Genomic DNA, 21,577 nt, shown 5'->3' with positions numbered 1-21,577 from the left:
CACTTAAGATGAGGACCAAATAAAAAGACATTCTGTTAAGCAGTAATGAAGAAAAGTGTGACTGAAATTTGTTGGAAAAACAGATGAACAGGCAGACAGACAAATGAACAGCTTCATGCAATATTGCATCCATTCTCAAAGTTGAGGTAGTGTTTAGCTTTGAAATATCTTATCAAGAGTGTCTTCAATTACCTGTACAGTAAAATTCACAGATTAATTTTCTCTACTATCCCTAAAATGTATATGGATCTAGATTTACTTCCATACCTTCTGTAGAAAACACAGCACAATATCATAGACTCACCTTGACTCATTAAAAGTATCCTGCCAAGATGAGGTCTTGTTATAAATCTTTAGTTGTTTTAATTTACTTTCCAGGTCACTAAGTTCTAGATTCTGATGAAGAATTACATTTCTGTTACTTTTGATACTACGATAGATCAAATCTGTCGTTGGCGTTGATATTCTGTAATGAAACGAGCAAAATATTAAGGAATAATGCAAAATAAAGATATTTTCTTATTATGTGAGAAAATATAAATAACATAAGAAATTCTGAAGTAATTTTAAAAATATTAAGCAATCATTAAATTCAGTCATTTATATTTGTAATAGTTTCCCACAAAAAAAAAGTGTACGAGTTATTACGTTGGGGTTTACTCAAAATAATATTTATACAAAAAGAACACATATATAAACAAACCTTGCATGTTTTTTATTCTTATTCTGATATTCCTGCCACTGATTATCTAGGATAGTATCACATTCCCTTAGTCCACGGTCTAATATCTGGTACTTCTGTTGTAGGGCCCGAAGCCTTTCTTGGTTAGCGGGGTCCAGGGTTTTAGATCGTAACAAGTGGATATACTTTGGGTCTGTGTTTCTCTGTTCTCTCATCTTACATTCTTCAATCATACTGTAGGAGTCTAACAACAAAGATTTGGTGTCCTCAATCTCCTTTGTTTGATCCTATGTAAAATAAAACAGAATGGTCAAAAAGTCATCTAAATATAAATATGTTTATAAAGGGGCATAACTAAAGAACGGTAAAAGTGACAGGAATCTAACAACAAAGACTTGGTTTCCTCAATCTCCTTTGTTTGATCCTATGTAAAATAAAATAGAATGGTCAGAAAGTAAGGCCCCACATGGGGGTGTCCAAGATATCTCATAATCACATGATCCTATGTAAAATAAAATAGAATGGTCAGAAAGTAAGGCCCCACATGGTGGTGTCCAAGATATCACATAATCACATGATCCTATGTAAAATAAAATAGAATGGTCAGAAAGTAAGGCCCCACATGGGGGTGTCCAAAATATCACATAATCACATAATCCTATGTAAAATAAAATAGAATGGTCAGAAAGTAAGGCCCCACATGGGGGTGTCCAAAATATCACATAATCACATAATCCTATGTAAAATAAAATAGAATGGTCAGAAAGTAAGGCCCCACATGGGGGTGTCCAAAATATCACATAATCACATAATCCTATGTAAAATAAAATAGAATGGTCAGAAAGTAAGGCCCCACATGGGGGTGTCCAAGATATCACATAATCACATGATCCTATGTAAAATATTATAAAATGGTCAGAAAGTAAGGCCCCACATGGTGGTGTCCAAGATATCACATAATCACAAATATTTTTCAAATATAATCACACAATCATTAACTATTTTTTTCAAATCAAATAATTAAAAATACAGTTCTAGATTAAGAAACAATCAATTAATCATTAAATATTTGATCTGGTAATCAAATAATCACTATAAAAACAGACAAGTTATAACATTATCAAAAACAGTGGCGGATCCAGGGGGGGGGGTTCCGGGGGTGCGCACCCCCCCTTTATTTTTGCCGATCAATGCATTTGTATCGGGACATATGTTTTGCACCCCTTTGCACCCCCCTTTGCCCTGGGTTAGCACCCCCCCTTTCGAAAATTCCTGCATCCGCCCCTGATCAAAAACCCTATGAGGAAGCTTGAAAGTCATCTAAATACAAAAATATTTGTAGCAACATATCTTAGTCGTCATAGTTAGACTTATTCATAACAGTTCTTATTTAGCATTAATTTTCTCCTTAAGAAAGTTGGAAAATAAAGCACCAATGAAAATTAATATTTTTACAGTATATTCAGATCATTGATTCTTTCAATAAAATATATGCATTATCAAGTAATACAAAAGCTTTTCATTAAAAAGGTAGAGTACATCTGATTAATGTATCAAAAGTTATGGTAATTCTATTTACTGCATTATTGTTAGTTTTGAAAAATAAACTGTTAACACAAAGATATGGCACGCCTTTTTGTTATTTTGTTGGTAAAATGCAAATTTTGAATTTAAAGTAGCAATAATTTAACATGTCAGTTATTCAAAATATTCAAAGTCAATATATAATGACTGAAGGTACAGGGTCAAATAATCTCCATGGACATGAGATCTGCCATTGATAATACTACGGCATACTAAATGTTATTGACCTTCAACTAGTGGTTCCCCATAAACTGACCTAATAAAATATAATACATTATTAAAGCTGCCACTGACCCAGGAAACAGCATACCTATATCTCACTTTTTAACTCTATCAAGGTGACAAAATGCAGATAAATTATGTGTTAAACTTAATCTGATTCAATATGTTATCCTTCACTGTAAGTAAAATGTAATATAATAGCTACATAAGTAATATGACTATAAATTTTACAGAAATTGGCCATATTTAAAAGATAATTTGTAGTCTATGTATATTTACGTATACCTTTGTCAACTTTTTAACTTCTTCATTAAACTTTGTCATTTCTTCTGTCTTTTTCTTTAATTTCTCCATTTCTCTTATATCACCAACAGCAACTTTGTTAGATAAAGTCTTATTTCGAAACTGTTTAAGTTCTTCTTCAAAATGGGTCATCTTAAATACAATAATCAATCAAGCTATTACTAATGTATCAAGATAAATAAATAACAAAAAATAATTTCTAGAACAAATTGCATGAGGATTAATTTTTCAAAGTATAATATAAGAAATTCATTTTTGTGAACATAACGTCTCACACTTGGTCTATGTGCATATCAAACTAAGGGCACATATGTTTTTTTGACAAAATTGTGTTTAGGTGATGGTGATGTGTTTGTAGATCTTACTTAACTGAACATTCTTTCTACTTACAATTACCTTTATCTATAATGAACTTGGTAGTTACAGTGGAAAATATTTTGTAAAAATTTACAAAATTTATGAAAATTGTTTAAAATTTACTATAAAGGGCAATAACTCCTTAAGGGGTCAATTGACCATTTTGTTCATGTTGCCTATTTTTAGAATCTTATTTTGCTGTACATTATTGCTGATAACAGTTTATCTCTATCTATAATAAAATTCAAGATAATAACCAAAAGCTGCAATATTTTCTTAAAATTACAAAATCAGGGGCAGCAACCCAACAACGGGTTGCCTGAATGGTCTGAAAAATTAAGGGCAGATAGACCTAGACCTAATGAATAATTTTGTGTAGTCATATTTTCTCTTACTGCTTCGGTTTCAGAGATATAAGCCAAAACTGCATTTTACCCTATGTAATATTTTTAGCCATGGCAGCCATCTTGGTTTGTGGGCCATTGGACACATTTTTTAAACTAAATACCCTAATGATGATTGCGGACAAGTTTGGTTAAATTTTTTAGTAGTTTCAGAGGAGAAGATTTTTGTAAAAGATAACAAAAATTTACGAAAATAATTGTTAACTGCATTTTTCGATTACGCAAAGATACAAATAGAAATTCTGATTGATTTATATATTGATTCTTGATTTGTAAGAATTTGATGAAAAAATGCATTTCTTGACCTATAGTTGTTAATTTCTGTGTTAAAAGTTTACTATAAAGGGCAATAACTCCTTAAGGGGTCAACTGACCATTTTGTAGATCTTCATTTGTTGAACATTATTGCTGTTTACAGTTTATCTCTATCTATAATAATATTCCAGATAATAACCAAAAATGGCAAAATGTCTTTAAAATTACCAATTCAGGGGCAGCAACCTAATAGCAGGTTGTCCGATTCATCTGAAATTTTCAGAGCAGATAGATCTAGCTTGACTAGATAAACAATTTTACCCCATGTCAGATTTGCTCTTAATGCTTTGGTTTCAGAGTTATAATCCAATCAAAGAGCAGAATGCTCTGAGGGATACGATTGCCATATAGTTTTCATTGACACATGTATAGCAGTTCTGCCAACTTTTCATTAAGCAAATTCGTGAGATTTGGCCAAAATAGAAAAGATCAAAGAGGAAAAAATTGATCCAAGGATACTGCTGCAAAAAAGCATGAACATGCGTGAGTCTCACGCATTTTTGGCAGCCCTGGCCTTGATAGTCCAAATAATTATGACGTCTTGAACGGCTATTATATTTTTTTTGACGCCTTACTTCGACGTCGAAGTAAGGCTTCAAAGAAAAAAATTATAATAGCCTTCCAAGACGTCATAATTATTTGGACTATGGCCTTGAAGGCATAAAACTTTGCTCAGTGCTTGGAGCACAAAAATCATGCTCGAAACAAGAAATCAAGCAATTTCATTGGTTGATTTTCGAGTATGAGTACAAAAAAACTGACTCCAAAGTTTTATGACCGCAAGGTACAGCTAGATAGTATTATTTTCAAACTAATTCAACTGCACATGCAAAGGTAATATAAATCTGAATAGTCACTCAACTTTAAAAATAGCTAATCCCGGATACAAGTGTACGAGCAATGTACTTATTGTGTTTTATTTGTGTGCTATCAATTCCAAGTTTACTTTCCACAGCAGTCACTGAGAGAGAGAGAGCCAAGGTATTTCACTTCATAGTTCGAGATTACTCGGATGTCCAACGGCGAATTTGCCAGACAAGCTGGGACCGTGGGGGACTTTTATGCTAGTATACTTAAATACACCTTATCGCAAATCCTTGCTGACCCGGCCGCTTGAACTTTTGACGCATATAACAATCACTTTTCCATTGTGGCGTCAGATATTTTGTTTTATGACGTCAAAATTTTACGGGAACCTGTGTGATATCCAGTAATGGCGGACAAATAGCGATAAGGTGTATTACAAACTTAAATAGTCCCAGTCCCATATATTGTATCAAGTATTATTGCATGCCGAATTAAATTTTAAATAGGTGCCGATTTGACTAGATGCCGATTTAACCAGGTGCCGATTTGACTTTTTCTTTGGGTGCCGATTTGACTTTTTCTTTGGGTGCCGATTTGACTAGGTGCCGATTTGACTTTTTCTATGGGTGCCGATTTGACTTGTACCCAGTAATCTCGGGACTATTCACTTCGTATCTTATCACCGTTAATTCTAGGAGGAACCCCATTTCCCAGTCCCATATATTATATCAAATATTATTGGATGCCGAATTGACTTTTAAATATAGGTGCCGATTTGACTAGATGCCGATTTGACTTGTACCCAGTAATCTCGGACTATTCACTTCGTATCTTATCACCGTTAATTCTAGGAGGAACCCCATTTCTAACTCTTTAATTATTAATTTTCTTTGGGTCAGTGGGCATGAATCCTTCCGTACACACTCCTCTGTTTAAATTGAGATCGTTCTTAATATAATACGACGTTTATCGACATCTAACGAGTTAATTTTTTCTTGACGGGAAATACTTCTGAAAGGGAGACAACTCGAAACGATAATATGGAAGACTCCATTTCGGCTAAAGGGGTGTTATAGGTAAAACTTCATTGATTTTAATTTAAATTATGCATATGATTTTAAATTATGCAACAACAATATTAAACCCTCAATAGCAGGCAGACATAGAAAGAATCCAATGAGTTTCAAATTAATTAATAAGCGGGGAATCCAGAAAAACCACTCAATCTGATACCCCTTGAAATCAAGAAAACTATACGCATGCGCATTAATACATAAACAAACCCGCGACTTGCGATTTGGAACAAGAACGTTTATTTAATTTATGATATGATGAATGAGTCTCAATTTCTTTATGAGAGTACAGTATCAGTTTCATAACGGTAAAATATAGAAAACTCCACTTCAGTTCTTATATGACAGAAATAGAATTATCGGAATTCAAAGAACTCTCGCATTTATCAAAACTGGGGAATTCCCTCTGACGTGTTTCTAAATTTATAAAAACACTAAATATAAATACTGCTTAATTCTGATTTTCCGTGTTGTTAAAAACACGCATATAAGTCAAGGATATAATCAAACATGAAGATTATGAGAAGAACATTACATGAAAGTTGTTTATGTTCAATCCTTTTGCTTGTTTTTACCTTTTAAAGCAAGACAATCATAAGAATCTGAGATGTTGCTGAATGTTTAGAATAAAACGGTTGACGTGAGGGAATGAGCCCTGAGTCAACGGTAAAAGTCTACAGATTGCTTAAAAGCAATCGTATCCCAAAAACTGCTTAGTTGGTGGGCAGGGTCATCGGACACATTTTTTAAACTAGATACTCTTCATGCCAGGTGATCTAATAAAAAGAGATTTCACAGGTCTGACAAGTATACTCTGAACTTTGGTGGATAGTTGTCTCATTGGCAATCATAACACATCTCCTTATTTTACATCAATCCATAAAATTGGCACCTAGTAAAACAAATGGAATCAAAGAATCTGACAAAACTTATTAAACCTACCTCTTCCATAATACTTTTTGTGTAGGTGCTGTCAACTGTCTCTTCTGAAAAATTATTAAATATAGTATGGTCAGAAATGACATATGACACTCTCAATTTTGAATCTATTATGGTCAAATAATTAAAAAGTAAAAAGTTGACTAATTAATTGTATAGTTCAGACAGGAAGGCACTCCTGTTTTTTGTCAATCCCTCCAAAAAAATAAACCGCTGTGCCAAGATATGGCACTTATTTTTTTTCACGAAATAAAATTTGATGGATTTGAAGTTACCTCCCATAATCCTGCATCTATTTTAATGAATCTGATCTGACATTCTGGTGGAAATAATAAGGAATATTGGAGGCCTCTACTCTAACCCTCCAATATCTAATAGAACAGGCCTTACCTTCTTGTTGAGATTGTTGAGACTGAGAAGAAGCTACTCGGGGTTGCACTGTTTTGTGTTTTGATCCTTCCTGAGAAACATTTGGTTGTGGCTGACTTTGTTGAGAACCTACAAATATAAATTCAATATGTATACAATAAAAATAGATTGTATGTATTGGTGAAGAAAAATCATTGCAAACCAAATGAAAGTTTTTCACAGAGTCAAGGTATCTAAACTTTTGTCAGTTCTATTGTCCCATTGAATAAATACAATAGCTATTGTTCTCTGTGTAGTTTATTCACTCAGACCTTTAAATCTCTTCTTGGAGAAATCTATCACTCATCGATTTATGTACCTGAGTAAAAAAAAGTCTTCTAACTTGTTGAAAATTCATGTATTAATAATCCAAGAACAGCATTCATGTTTTATTTATTTATTATAATAAATTTTCGCCATTGTTCCTATTTAAATTTGTCTTTTTGTGTTTGACAAATAAAAACTGGTAAATGAAGATATTCAATTAAGGCTTTCTTAAATGTATTCTATAACTAAACAAAACTAGAGGCTCTAAAGAGCCTGTGTTGCTCACCTTGGTCTATGTGAATATTAAAGGAAGCAGATAGATTCATGACAAAATTGTGTTTTGGTGATGGTGATGTGTTTGTACATCTTACTTTACTGAACATTCTTGCTGCTTAAAATTATCTCTATCTATAATGAACTTGGCCCATTAGTTTCAGTGGAAAATGTTAGTAAGAATTTACAAATTTTATGAAAATTGTTAAAAATTGACTATAAAGAACAATAACTCCTAAGGGGGTCAATTGACCATTTCGGTCATGTTGACTTATTTGTAAATTTTACTTTGCTGAACATTATTGTTGTTTACAGTTTATCTCTATCAATAATAATATTCAAGATAATGACCAAAAACAGCAAAATTTCCTTAAAACTAACAATTCAGGGTCAGCAACCCAACAACGGGTTGTCCGATTCATCTGAAAATTTCAGAGCAGATAAATGTTGACCTGATAAACAATTTTAACCCATGTCAGATTTGCTCTAAATGCTTTGGGTTTTGAGTTATAAGCCAAAAACTGCATTTTACCCCATGTTCTATTTTTAGCCATGTCGGCCATCTTGGTTTGATGGCCGGGTCACAGGACACATTTTTCAAACTACTAACCCAAAAGATGATTGTGGCCAAGTTTGGATTAATTTGGCCCAGTAGTTTCAGAGGAGAAGATTTTTGTAAAATATTACTAAGATTTACGAAAAATGGTTAAAAATTGACTATAAAGGGCAATAACTCCTAAAGGGGTCAACTGACCATTTCAGTCATGTTGACTTATTTGTAAATCTTACTTTGCTGAACATTATTGCTGTTTACTGTTTATCTCTATCTATAATAATATTGAAGATAATAACCAAAAACAGCAAAATTTCCTTAAAATTACTAATTCAGGGGCAGCAACCCAACAACGGGTTATCCGATTCATCTGAAAATTTCAGGGCAGATAGATCTTCACCTGTTTAACAATTCTACTCCTGTCAGATTTGCTCTAAATGCTTTGGTTTTTGAGTTATTAGCCAAAAACTGCATTTTACCCCTATGTTTTATTTTTAGCCATGGCGACCATCTTGGTTGGTTGGCGGGGTCACGCCACACATTTTTTAAACTAGATGCCCCAAAGATGATTGTGGCCAAGTTTGGATTAATTTGGCCATGTAGTTTCAGAGAAGATTTTTGAAATAGATTACTAAGATACATTTTCACTTCATGAACAATTTTACCCCCATGTCAGATTTGCTCTAAATGCTTTGGTTTCAGAGTTATAAGCCAAAATCTACATTTCACCTTTATGTTCTATTTTTAGCCATGGCGGCCATCTTGGTTGGTTGGCCGGGTCACCGGACACATTTTTTAAACTAGATACCCCAATGATGATTGTGGCCAAGTTTGGTTTAATTTGGCCCAGTAGTTTCAGAGGAGAAGATTTTTGTAAAAGTTAACGACGACGACGAACGACGACGACGGACGAGGGACGACGGACGACAGACGCAAAGTGATGAGAAAAGCTCACTTGGCCTTTTAGGCCAGGTGAGCTAAAAAGAGAATATTTCAAAAGGAACAATAGCAATAAGGTGTATTATGATGATCATACTTGAATACAGATACAAACCTTGCTTTGAAGCCTCAGGTCTCCCTGTACCTCCTGTAGGTTGTCTCTGTGGGAGAGTATTACCCGGTGTAACACCACCCAGTCCAGGTCCAGGTTTATATCCTGTCTCGTTAGATGATGTTGTGGTGGAAAATGATTTACTGGCCACTGGAGTACTAAATAAAGATGTCTGAACATTGCTGCTGGCAGGTGGAGCTGATGATGATACAGTTCCTCCTGAGGGCTTAGCAAAGTTAAACGAGATTGGTGTAGAGGATGTAGAACTAGAAGCTGGTGTTGAGGATGTAGAATTACCAGCTGGAGTTGCAGAAAAACTAAATCCACTTCCTGTTCCAGTAGGGGCTGCAGAGAAAATAGATGTAGGGGCTGCTGTAGGAGTTGTTTTTGGTGTACTTCCAAAACTTGATGTTCCGCCAACAGATGTCCCAAATAGTCCCTGTTTTGTGGATGAGGGTTCACTAGTTCCTATACTAGAAGTTCCTAAGACAGACCCACTGCCAGCTGGCACACCAAACATACTTTGTTTAGGGGCTGATGAATCACTCGATGGTTTACTTCCAAAAAGAGATGCACCACTAGTTTGTGTACCAAATATACTTGGTTTTGTAGATATTGGTTCACTTGACAGTGTACCAAACATACTTGGTTTAGTAGAGGAAGATTCACTAGTTGTAGTACTGGTAGGTTTAGCGCCAAAATTAAAACCTAATGAAAATATAAAAGCACAAAAATAATGAATGTGAATTGATGAAAAGTGCTTAAAACATTTTTTTCTTTATCAAGTGATAATATAGTTGTACTATGTGACTGTTTTTCCAATGTTGAAAAAAAACCAGTTAGCAGTTTGTTCCAAAAAGCAATCTTATATCTTTTTGACAATATATATAAAAGATTGCCATAAAAAATCAAAGCAGTACATACATGTATATAGTATCTAAATAACATCTGAAAGAAATATTAAGCTTAATTTGTGCCATATTGCTAGTTGTTGACAAGTGTTATACAATTACGAAATACGAAATATTTTATTAAAGAAAGCTCAATTATGAACATGATCATTAATAGCATAGATACAACAAAGAATAACCTTAAGGAGGCTTGCGGGTACAAAAATTTCAGCAAAAAATAAACATTTGTTTTTTTCATAACAAATTTTATTTATTAAACTTTTAGTTATTACTTTATGATATGATGCAAAAATTAACCAAAAAAATCGATCAGATTTGGCCCCAGATGACTTTGAAAATGTTTATATCATTGAAAAAGCTCCAAATTATCTCCCTTTGATGCAAAAATGCAATTTTTTGGCATTAAAATTGAAATATCTTTTTTTACTCATCAGTGACCTATATTTTTTATTATAGTTTTCGAATAAGCTATACATTAACTAAATAATTGTAAAATTTAAGCGATTTCTGTAATTAAGTTCTTTTTTTATTTCGATATTACCTCTTTTTCTCCTATTAGTTCAACAGAAAAAAAGTACCTTTACAAAAATGTATGCTTCTTTCGAAGGCAGATTGTGAGCATAAATGATCGGTGACCCCTCTTTTTTATTTTATTTTTCTATTAGGTATAAGATAAAGTTCATTTAAAGAAAAAATTAGGGAAATCTTATATTAAATAAAACAAGAGTGCACACACTGAAATGTCTCGCCTTCTATACTAATCATTGATATTATGTTGATAGTTCTAAGTATAAAGCTAAGCTTTAATACAACTGTCACATAAACTTAACATTAACCAAGATAACTAAACAAAGACCAATGAACCTTGAAAATGAGGTCAAGGTCAGATGAACCATGCCAGGCAGACATGTACAGCTAACAATGCTTCTATACAACATATATACATGTAGTTGACCTATAACTTATAGTTTAAGAAAAATAGACCAAAACACAAAAACTTAACACTGTGCAATGAACCGTGAAAATGAGGTCACGGTCAAATAAAATCTGCGCGACTGACATAAAGATCATAAAATATTTCTATACACCAAATATAGATGACCTATGGCATATAGTATTAGATAAAAAGACCAAAACTCAAAAACTGAACTTTGACCACTGAACCATGAAAATGAGGTCAAGGTCACATGACATCTCCCCGCTAGATAGGTACACCTTACAATCATTCCATACAACAAATATAGTAGACCAATTGCATATAGTATGAGAAAAACAGACCAAAACACAAAAATTTAACTATAACCACTGAACCATGAAAATGAGGTCAAGGTCAGATGACACCTGCCAGTTGGACATGTACACCTTACAGTCCTTCCATACACCGAATATACTAGCCCTATTGCTTGTAGTATCTGAGATATGGACTTGACCACCAAAACTTAACCTTGTTCACTGATCCATGAAATGAGGTCGAGGTCAAGTGAAAACTGTCTGACAGACATGAGGACCTTTCAAGGTACGCACATATCAAATATAGTTATCCTATTACGTATAATAAGAGAGAATTCAACATTACAAAAAATCTGAACTTTTTTTTCAAGTGGTCACTGAACCATGAAAATGAGGTCAAGGACATTGGACATGTGACTGACGGAAACTTCGTAACATGAGGCATCTATATACAAAGTATGAAGCATCCAGGTCTTCCACCTTCTAAAATATAAAGCTTTTAAGAAGTTAGCTAACACCGCCGCCGCCGCCGCCGGATCACTATCCCTATATCGAGCTTTCTGCAACAAAAGTTGCAGGCTCGACAAAAAAATGATTTAGACCCGCGAGCCCCCTTAACTAAAATTAATACAACATATGTGTTCCAAGGGGAGTAACTCTAGTGTAAAAATATAAGTAATTATATTACATTATAAGCAGCAAACAAAAATTTCACACTTATATTCTAAGCAAAAAACACATGTTTATATACTTAGCTATACTTTTGCATACATCAGTGTATTCATTACTTAACAACCACATTAAAGGAACCCTAATGAAAATAAGCGGAAATGCGTTATCAGCAATCCTTGGAAAGATATCAATTCTGTAGGTTTGTTTACATAAATTTAGCTACTATTTTTATGTTTCATATTTTAAACCACACTTGTAAATATTTGATATAATTTCTAAAAGGATTTAATCTTTTTATTAGATAAAGATGCTTTACACCTACATATTTAGGGTCATACCTGTTGACTGAGATGATGAAATTCCAAACCCTGTGGTAGATGTTGCTTGAGATGCAGCTGGTGTCACTGTAGGTGGCGCTGTAGTGGACGATGTGAAACTAAACGGCGATGCTGTAGCTGTGGGCGCTGGTTTAGTTGATACAAACTGGAAACTTGGTCCGGCCGGTGCTAATGGCTGGGTAGGCTGAATACCTGCTGATGACTGTGTTCCTGTAACTACTGGTGATGCTAGGCGAAAAAATATATCAGTGATTTACTTTAAGTCAAGATTATCAATATGTTAAATATTTGTTTTTCATTCATTTTTTGTACATAAATAAGGCCGTTAGTTTTCTCGTTTGAATTGTTTTACATTGTCATTTCAGGGCCTTTTATAGCTGACTATGCGGTATGGGCTTTGCTCATTGCCGTACAGTCCTATAGTTGTAAATTTCTGTGTCATTTTGGTCTCTTGTGGAAAGTTGTCTCATTGGCAATCACACCACAGTCATATTCTTTCTTTATAAGGATTCATTTCTATCCTTCAGATTTAATTGGTGGGTATAAGTACACTATATTTAGTTGCTAAAAAACTACAAATTTCCTATCTGCTGGTTTGCAGAATTTGTAATACCAGTGAATCCGGTATTTACTAAAATTTCAATTTTACCTCATTCCATGAATAAATGAAATCCACATTTTCACACTAATGCCACTTTTATGCATCAACATTAAAGATACCAATTAAATTATTTGTTTTAATTTAACAATCATAACAAATTTTAAGTGTGATGTTTACCTTCATTTATTCAATATCTTATTTTTGTCTATCAAGCTTAAGGAACATTGTAAACTAATTACTTAGAGTTTCTAAGTTGTCAGGTGCTAACGTCTAAATGTGTGTAGATTAATTATCATCTGTTGACCCTTAGAAAAACCCTTTAGGTTGCCTGGCTCCATTAACAGACATACCTTTAGACTGCCTGGCTCCATCAGCAGACAAAACAGCAGGTGCTGATGTCAATACTGGAGTTTCTGGATGTGTGTAAACCATATAGAAAGGAATTAAGATGCCTTCTGATGATAAGACCAGGAAAATTGGGCATGGTGGCAACATTGTCTCTTCAGCTGAAATAAAAGTACTTAATTTCAATTCATGATTGTGCTACACTGAAGGTCCAATGGATTCCTTTTTAGACAGTTAATTTTGACATTATCTAGAAATTTACTGCATCTGTAATTTCTTATTCAGTCAATTGTTTGATCTTACAATAGCTGTGAATTTTATCGTTCTTTTGCTTTGATTCATTACAAGAGGTTTAATTTTTCAATTTTTTCCTTCTCTTTTTAGAAATAGAATAGAAAAGAATAAATTGTATGACTGATCTATAAATCCTTTCCATGTTTACATCTGAAATGACTTTTTTGTGGTGTATGAGATATCTTTTAAATTGAGGGATTGTTACCTGAGCTGCAAATTACTGTAAATTCAGAAAAATTATGAGTTTTAAATCATTGAGAGTAAAGAGACTGTGCGAGTATCCAACAATATATAAGAACTCAACATTCTGATTTTCCTAACAAAATCAATATAATCATGTTAATAAATGCACAGAAGTGCATAACATTGTACTGTATGATTACTTATAAAATATTTTGACTCACTAAGAGGAAGAGGCATCTGAGATGAGAAGTCTATAGCTACACCCATAGTGTAAGCCTCACAATGATTCTAGCATATACTTACTAAGAGGAAGAGGCATCTGAGATGAGAAGTCTATAGCTACACCCATAGTGTAAGCCTCACAATGATCGGCCGTCATTGGAATCTCAGCCCTCGCTGAATCTTCTAGATTCCATCTCTCCATACTGGTCTAAAATGATAAAAATATCCTTTAAATTATAGCATTTTAACATCAATAACAAAAGTATCCTCAAAGATGGCATATAAAGTCCTAAAAGGGGATCACACATTTTCATTAACATCTAGAGGCTCCAGACTGAAATGTAAGTCAACACCATAGCCATGGTGGTCATGTTGTTTGATTAGTAAAAGAAAAAAAAAACCACAAACTTTATACTTGTTACCCTAAAAATTTTGGCTGAATTTCTGAATTTGGTCCAGTGGTTTCAGAGAAGAAATGCCCCTTTATTGAATTCTTCAAAACAATTTTCAAAAATGATAACCAAAATGTTTGGTGCTTGGGGTTATGGATACTTCAGATACATCATTCTGTCAGTGGTCTTGTCAAAGTATTCAATTTAACTGATAAACATCCGATTCTAGTTCGGGAGTTAAAATAATATATAAGTGGATAATTATAGATATAGATAAAAGCAAGGACAACTATCTCTTGATGACAATGGACCAAATTTGTCTATTTTCGGTCAAATAGTGAATAAATTGGCAGTATACCTTGTTGTCAAAGTGTTTCCCCAACACAGCTATTTCTATTGCAGTACTGGATGTTGCAGTTATCATCTCCCTGAAAGTATAAACAGAATTATGATACACAGTACAATAAAATAAAATAGGATTAAACCACTTACATCTCACTGCAAGTATAAACGATACAAAACACAATAAAATAGGAATAAACCAAACTACTTCATTATCTAAAGTGTTTGGACTTTGGTTGAAATCTCATTTCTATCAACAAAACAGTCTATTTATTAAGGACATGTTTTAGCTGGCACAGTTTTTAATATGTTTTTAATTAAAAAAGGTCCTCCATTTTACTTATCTCCATTTCCTACGCATAAAAACATAGATTTATTTTATTGATATTACTTCAATTCACAGTTGTGGCATTATCATTAGTTTACAGAGAATTCTACTCAAGCTGGTGCTAGGGACCATATTAAACTTGCAGTGAGGTGAGAATTTTTGTACCAAGTTGAAGGCTTTGTAACTTTGAGATGAAGAACAACAAATATTTTTTATTGGCCTGTACTTCATATGGCCCTGCAGGTATAATTAAATGAAAAATCAGGTCTAATTCTTTGATATTCCAATAGTCCTGCAGATTTTGTGGAACAAGATTTCTAATGACACTTAAATCTTTTAAAAAAAACCTTACCAGGCAGGAATATAATGGAAGAAAAATTTCTTCAGTCTTTCTTCGCCTCCGCCATAACATGGATCTTCTAGTGAAGTGTACCTAGGAGGCGCTTCTTTCTGAAAGATACATCATAATACTTCCTATAAAATCTATCTTAAATGTTCAATAAAAATTATAATAGTTTGTGGAAAGTATAAATTACAAAAATGTAAATGACTATCTAATAAAAATTTGTAAGGGTTCCCCGCAACCCAGTGTCTCGCCTACTTAAAGAAGCTAATAAATGTGTTAAGAACTTTAACTTCAGATTGTATGTAATGTTAACTGGAAGAAAACTGTGTACATAATTAAGTAAAATACGGAAAAACAAGAAATAAATTTTTACAAAATGTCCTTCTAGATACTAGCGTTTGATCATATAAAACAAGCTTTTATCCAAGTTTGGTAGAAATCCAGGATAGTTTAAGCAAGTTATTAAAATTTCAAAAACTTTAACCACAGAGTGAATGTTATAGAAACTGGCAGAAAAACTAAGATCATTAAAAAGTAAAATAGGAAAAAAAGGATTTTTTTTTTTTAATTTACTTCTGGATACCATCTTCTGATTTTGTCTTATTTATAAGTAAAATACGGAAAACAAGATTTATTTTTTAAACTGGATCTTTTTTTACAAAATTTATTTCTGGATACTATCTTATGATCATAAACAAGCTTCTGTGCTAGTTTGGTAGAAATCCAGGATATTTTAAGAAAGTTAATACAATTTCAAAAACTTTAACCACAGAGTGAATGTTTGAGGTTGCCACTGACAACGACAGAATGTAGGATCGCTATGTCTCGCTTTATTTGACAAAAGTCAAAGGCTCGACAAAAATTAAACTGATAATACCACACTTATAGCTAATGCCTCTATATGGAATTTTTTTTTAAATAAATACCAAAATAAATATCTCAATTCTTGTAATGTTATCAGTTTGGTAATAGCTATATATAGTGTTATCATGGTTTGAGATCGGACCCCAAAAAGATCATTTCTTTTTATCAAAATACGATTATAAAGATTTTCAAGGAGATTTCAGAACATAAACAAATATGGCTGGCTGAAAGGTTTTGAAAATTTAAGTCCCAGTACAGAGAACTATTGACCTTCGTTCGTCAATTAGGAATGAGCATCTGCTATAACAACCTAAGTATTGACATGCTATTGATATTCTGTTAGTTATCCCCCTTCAGCTTAATAGAAAAGGGAAGTAACTCATATATAGTTATACTCACACTTCCAGTGATTAGGACAACTGTTGGTTGATCACTGACATCAGCATTCTCAGCAATGTACGCCACCATAAAACTAAAAGTTGACAGCCAAATTATACCAACCACTGTAAAATACAAAAACATTTTCCATGTCTACTGCATATATCTATTTACAAGAAAAATACAGCAAATTTTGTGCTAGGTGACACAATAAATCTATTTTACCATTTTTGCGATATACTGATGTTAACATTTGTTAATATAGTTTGTTATATATATAATAAATTGTCACCTTAATATTTTGTTGAGTACACTTGTTAATAAAGTTCAACAGCTGAATAGATCACTATACATGCTATAGTCAATATCTAATAGGTAACTTTCCTTATAATAGTTTACCTCTCTGTTGCCCAGATAATATGTTTGGACACGTCCATTCCTTCTTCTTCACTAAAGCTTGATCATACTGGGCTAAAAGTCCATCATTCTGTCCTACAACTAACTGTTTTCCTTTTGGACTCCAGCATACTTTAATATGAAAAAAATAATTAAATGAACTCAAATGTTAGGTACTCATATAAGTGCAAGACTTGACTTTTTGACTCTGACAACTTTGTTACATCTTTTTTTTTTTTAATTTGTGCCAAATACAGAAATTGTGTGCCTTTATATCATAAAATTAAATAGAATTCTGTTCATAGCACAAAAATCTGTGTGCTTTGATACTGTTTGGCTTAAAAAAATCACTCCATTTCCAATAAGAAATAAAGATTGAGTGACTATAAATTCAAAGTTTTGTTTGAACAACAAAAAATGATACAAATAACAATACAGTGTTGTTCTTACCACATGTTGCCTTTGCCTGGGCAGGTATAGTTGCCTTAATAGAAAGATTGTCGCCAGCTTCAAATATAGACACACTGCCATCCTCCATTACACATACAAGCATTGTAGGGTTTTCTGGATTCCATGCTAAATCTGACAGACCACAATTCAATCTTATCCTCAAAAATGGTTGAGACTGATTACCCTGTAACAAGATAAATATAGATTTCAGACAAATAGTTGTCAGACCTAAATTTAATCTGACCAAATAATAGAATGTTTTTCTCAGTCAGACTAGCATATAGTATACAGAATATTTATTTAAACAATAATTATAGGATTGCAATTCTTTCTAACACTAAAATAAAATAACATTCATGGATCACCCATCATGCCCATTACAAAATTTCCCATGCCTGATGCAGCAGTGATTGTTAACTTTAAAATTCAGTGTCATTCCTGTACTTTCTTTTTTCCAGACATTCAGGAAATGGTATCTGCTTTTATACAACACCAATTTTTATTTTTATTAATTGTGAAAAAAGGAAGATATATATATATAGACAATAACAGTACATTGACTTGACATACATTGTATCAACGATATAAGGATGAGGCTTAGAAACAGGGAAATGTCAAGTCAATGCACTATTATTGTCTTTATACTGCAATCTAAAAAAACATTTTCAATTGTTGTTTATTGTGTTAATGTTATTTATTTGATTTAAATATTGGGGAAAATCCCCCTTTAAAAAGGCCTCATATCACACAGACTGAAAGATATAAAACACGATGAAATGTACATCATTACCGCAATCAATGATGAACGAATTCGTTGCAGACTAAAATATCAACAATAAGCATAAAACATAATGATTTATAGGTTGCAAACAAAAAATAATTAATAAGTGAAATATGTTTTCCCAAAAATTGCAAAAGAAACAAGTTTGAGTCGTTAAACGCATCGTTGTTTACATTGGAAACAAGAACAGGTTGAAGAGGTCGTATGAATAATTAAACATAATTTTGACAATTTCTATTTAAATATTCATGAGGAAAAGTAATATCAGGTCAGTGACTGTATATGGCATAGAAATATACAGTCAACGCATTTTGACTGCTCAAATAGAACGAGTGCAGTATAAATTCATTTAAAATATTGCAACATAACAAATAGATATCTTCAAACATTTTTTTAAAAATTTATTATTCCACTAACCACCAAATTCTGAGCTAAATACCACTCCAACTAACCATGTTTAATACTCATCAATATTATTTAAGAGTTATTAAAACATTTTTTGATGTATGTCATTGGAGAAAATCTGGTGGTACTTATTGTTATTTCTGTTGCAAAATACCATAAATTCAAAAATTTTGCCAGTCCTTTTTAAAATGTTGGTGGTATGCAGCTTCTGATCACAACTCTTGTTATTTGAAATTATGTTTAATTGCTTGAAATACACAGAAAAAGAAACTAGTGCATTGTGTAGTATTTATCATGTTTATTAGAAAAAAATCAAATCTATGAGTTTGTACCTAGAAAAACACTTTTAAAGGATACTAAGGGTTAACAATGCAAGAATACATCAGCTCCATGGAAAAAAAAACAGATACTGGCTCTCTCTGGAGAAATTCTCTTTAATCAAACCTATGAATAAAGACTTTATGTCTATATAATTTACCTGACTGACAAAACTTCTAGTATCATATATGTAGACTTGTGACAAATCTGCACTTTCTACAACCACAGCCAAGCTAAGACTGTCACAACTAAGTGCCAACAATGATGGAGGGGCAGATAACTCTATTGACGCCTGGCAAGGATATTCTTTCACAATTATTTTTGTTCTGTCTTTAGCATGTTCTCTATCAATTCTACTCAGTTCAGATGTCTGTATCACTTTAAATCCTACAAATATGATGAATAGAACATAGGCTCACCAAAAATGAGGAAAAAATTAATCAAAATATCTTTCTCGATACTATCATGACTATCTTTTGATTGTAAGAAGCTTCTGTCCAAGTTTAGTTAAAATTCAGTGTAGTTTATGAATCTAATAAATATTTTAAAAACTTTAACTGCAGACTGGATGTAATGTTAACTGGAAGAAAAACTAAGTCCATTTACAGGTAAAATACTGAAACAGGAACAAAATTTTAACAACATTTCCTACTAGATACTAGCATTTTATCATAAACAAGCTTCTGTCCAAATTTGGTACAAATCCCAGATAGTTTAAGAAAGTTATTAAAATTTTAAAAACTTAAACCACAGAGTGAATGTACATGTAATGTTTCCTGGCAGAAAAACTAAGTCCATTATTGTCCATTTATTAGTAAAATACGGGAAAAAATGGCATTTTTTTTTACAAAATTTATTTCTGGATACTATCATATGATCATGATTATACACAAGCTTCTGTCCAAATTTGGTACAAATTCAGGAGAGTTTAAGAAAGTTATTTAAATTTTAAAAACTTTAACCACATCAGTCATCTAGTGAATATTTGTGGACGCTACTGACAACAACAACAATGACGTAGACGCCATAATGTAGGATCGCTATGTCTCGCTTTTTCGACAAAAGTCTAAGGCTCAACAAAAATTAGATAAGACTGCAATGCAATAGAGATTTTAGCCTTTCATTGGTTCAATTACTATTAATCATATTCATGCATTACATTTACAGTTTACAGTTTGTGCAGATTTTATCCTAAAATTATGCTAAAATCATGAAAATTATTTACCATTGTTTAGATCATACATCTTTTTTTAAATATTTAATGCTATGCATTTTTACCAGCTTTTTAATCATGTATAGTTTACACTTATATGCTTTTAGCTTTAATACTTAGCTTAGCATGCTTATATTCTGCTTATTACCACTATGCTTTTAGTCCTTCATTTTGTGCTGCGTAATTTATTGCTTGTGTATTATGTGTTGTATTGTTTTAAATGTTGTATTGTTATAAATGTCTTGTATGTCAGTTAAAAGCTCATTAGAGCTTATGTTGTTTATGTTTGTATACATTGCCGACTCTAAATAAAGCTTATTTATTTATTTACCTCTTCTACCAGGCAGGTCTTCTAAAAATATGTCTGGCATTGAACCCTGAACTGCTTTTTTTCCCCAAATGACTTACCGTTACTTGTACCAACAAAGACTACTCCATATTTTGAGGAAGCTGCAACTAACTGAGGACTCTTCCCCCTTACTGGTGAATTGCCATCATCTATCTGAAACCTGCATAGCTGCTGATATCTGAAATCCTGATTAAACAAATTAATGGACAATTAATATGTGATCTGTTTTCCATTTATCTGAAGTCTTTATAAATACAACAACATATGATTCAATATCAAATAGAAGTAAAACTTAAAATAACTTTATTACATGGCCGCACTGGCTCCCTGACCTATAAACTATAATTGGAGAAGACAATACTTAGTTGAAAAACTTGTGTCTATCCCATTTGTCATTTTGAACAAGAAAGTGTGTTTAAACTTAAAAACATATATAAGTCTTGTTTCCAAAAATCATAGACTGTATTCCTGCCAACTGTCACTATTTGCGAGGGTTTCCCCCTTTAGAGGCTTCCAATTTGAAATTTTGAAAGAGCAATTTTGTCCAAAATTTAAAACAAATCAAACAATTAATCATTGGTATAGGATTGTATACAGTATGCATGCAAGTATGAGGAAGCAAATAAACATCATTAAAATAAATTTGAAGGCCCCTTTACAGGTTGTGTAGGACTTGGAGAGCCATTTTGCACGTAAAACACCCATGGGCATTTTGAAAAGTTGGCAGGTATGCAATGTAAAGTAGGTCTATACTGTTTTTTGTTGCAAAAATTTTATAAAAATGAGTTTCAAAATAGTCATTTCTTCGACATTGTAACACCTGCCTACTATTACACATTACAAACACAACATACCTTCACGTCTCTTTCCGGAGGTTCGTCAGCTGTTGCCATAATCTAAATCTAAACTTTCGCTTTTAAATATTGCAAAATTTGGCCCCAAATTGTAAATATTGCAAAATTTCGTTCAATGTTAAATTTT

General features: G+C 32.7%; 1 protein-coding gene across 2 annotated transcripts in view; it reads right to left on the bottom strand.

Annotated features, from left to right (window-relative positions):
* Positions 1 to 21,577, bottom strand: part of LOC139511224 (nuclear pore complex protein Nup214-like) — a 40,742-nt gene extending 19,165 nt beyond the window's left edge. The window contains exons 1-17 of one of the 2 annotated variants that reach the window (XM_071297804.1): positions 21,451 to 21,577; positions 20,656 to 20,782; positions 19,195 to 19,421; positions 17,531 to 17,714; positions 17,084 to 17,212; positions 16,706 to 16,809; positions 15,449 to 15,546; positions 14,785 to 14,854; positions 14,116 to 14,242; positions 13,341 to 13,496; positions 12,390 to 12,617; positions 9,242 to 9,946; positions 7,077 to 7,184; positions 6,690 to 6,733; positions 2,774 to 2,923; positions 704 to 969; positions 305 to 466 (exon numbers count right to left, since the gene is read on the bottom strand). In XM_071297804.1, the coding sequence (XP_071153905.1) occupies positions 305 to 466; positions 704 to 969; positions 2,774 to 2,923; positions 6,690 to 6,733; positions 7,077 to 7,184; positions 9,242 to 9,946; positions 12,390 to 12,617; positions 13,341 to 13,496; positions 14,116 to 14,242; positions 14,785 to 14,854; positions 15,449 to 15,546; positions 16,706 to 16,809; positions 17,084 to 17,212; positions 17,531 to 17,714; positions 19,195 to 19,421; positions 20,656 to 20,782; positions 21,451 to 21,489 (2,924 nt within the window). In that variant the 5' untranslated portion in view covers positions 21,490 to 21,577. Of the gene's footprint in view, positions 1 to 304; positions 467 to 703; positions 970 to 2,773; positions 2,924 to 6,689; positions 6,734 to 7,076; positions 7,185 to 9,241; positions 9,947 to 12,389; positions 12,618 to 13,340; positions 13,497 to 14,033; positions 14,094 to 14,115; positions 14,243 to 14,784; positions 14,855 to 15,448; positions 15,547 to 16,705; positions 16,810 to 17,083; positions 17,213 to 17,530; positions 17,715 to 19,194; positions 19,422 to 20,655; positions 20,783 to 21,450 lie in introns of those variants that run through there. The other variant, XM_071297805.1, reaches the window with a different exon arrangement.

The sequence above is a fragment of the Mytilus edulis genome, chromosome 2 (genome assembly GCF_963676685.1).
Source record: "Mytilus edulis chromosome 2, xbMytEdul2.2, whole genome shotgun sequence".
Classification (NCBI taxonomy): domain Eukaryota; kingdom Metazoa; phylum Mollusca; class Bivalvia; order Mytilida; family Mytilidae; genus Mytilus; species Mytilus edulis.
This window is presented reverse-complemented; position numbering and strand designations above follow the sequence as displayed.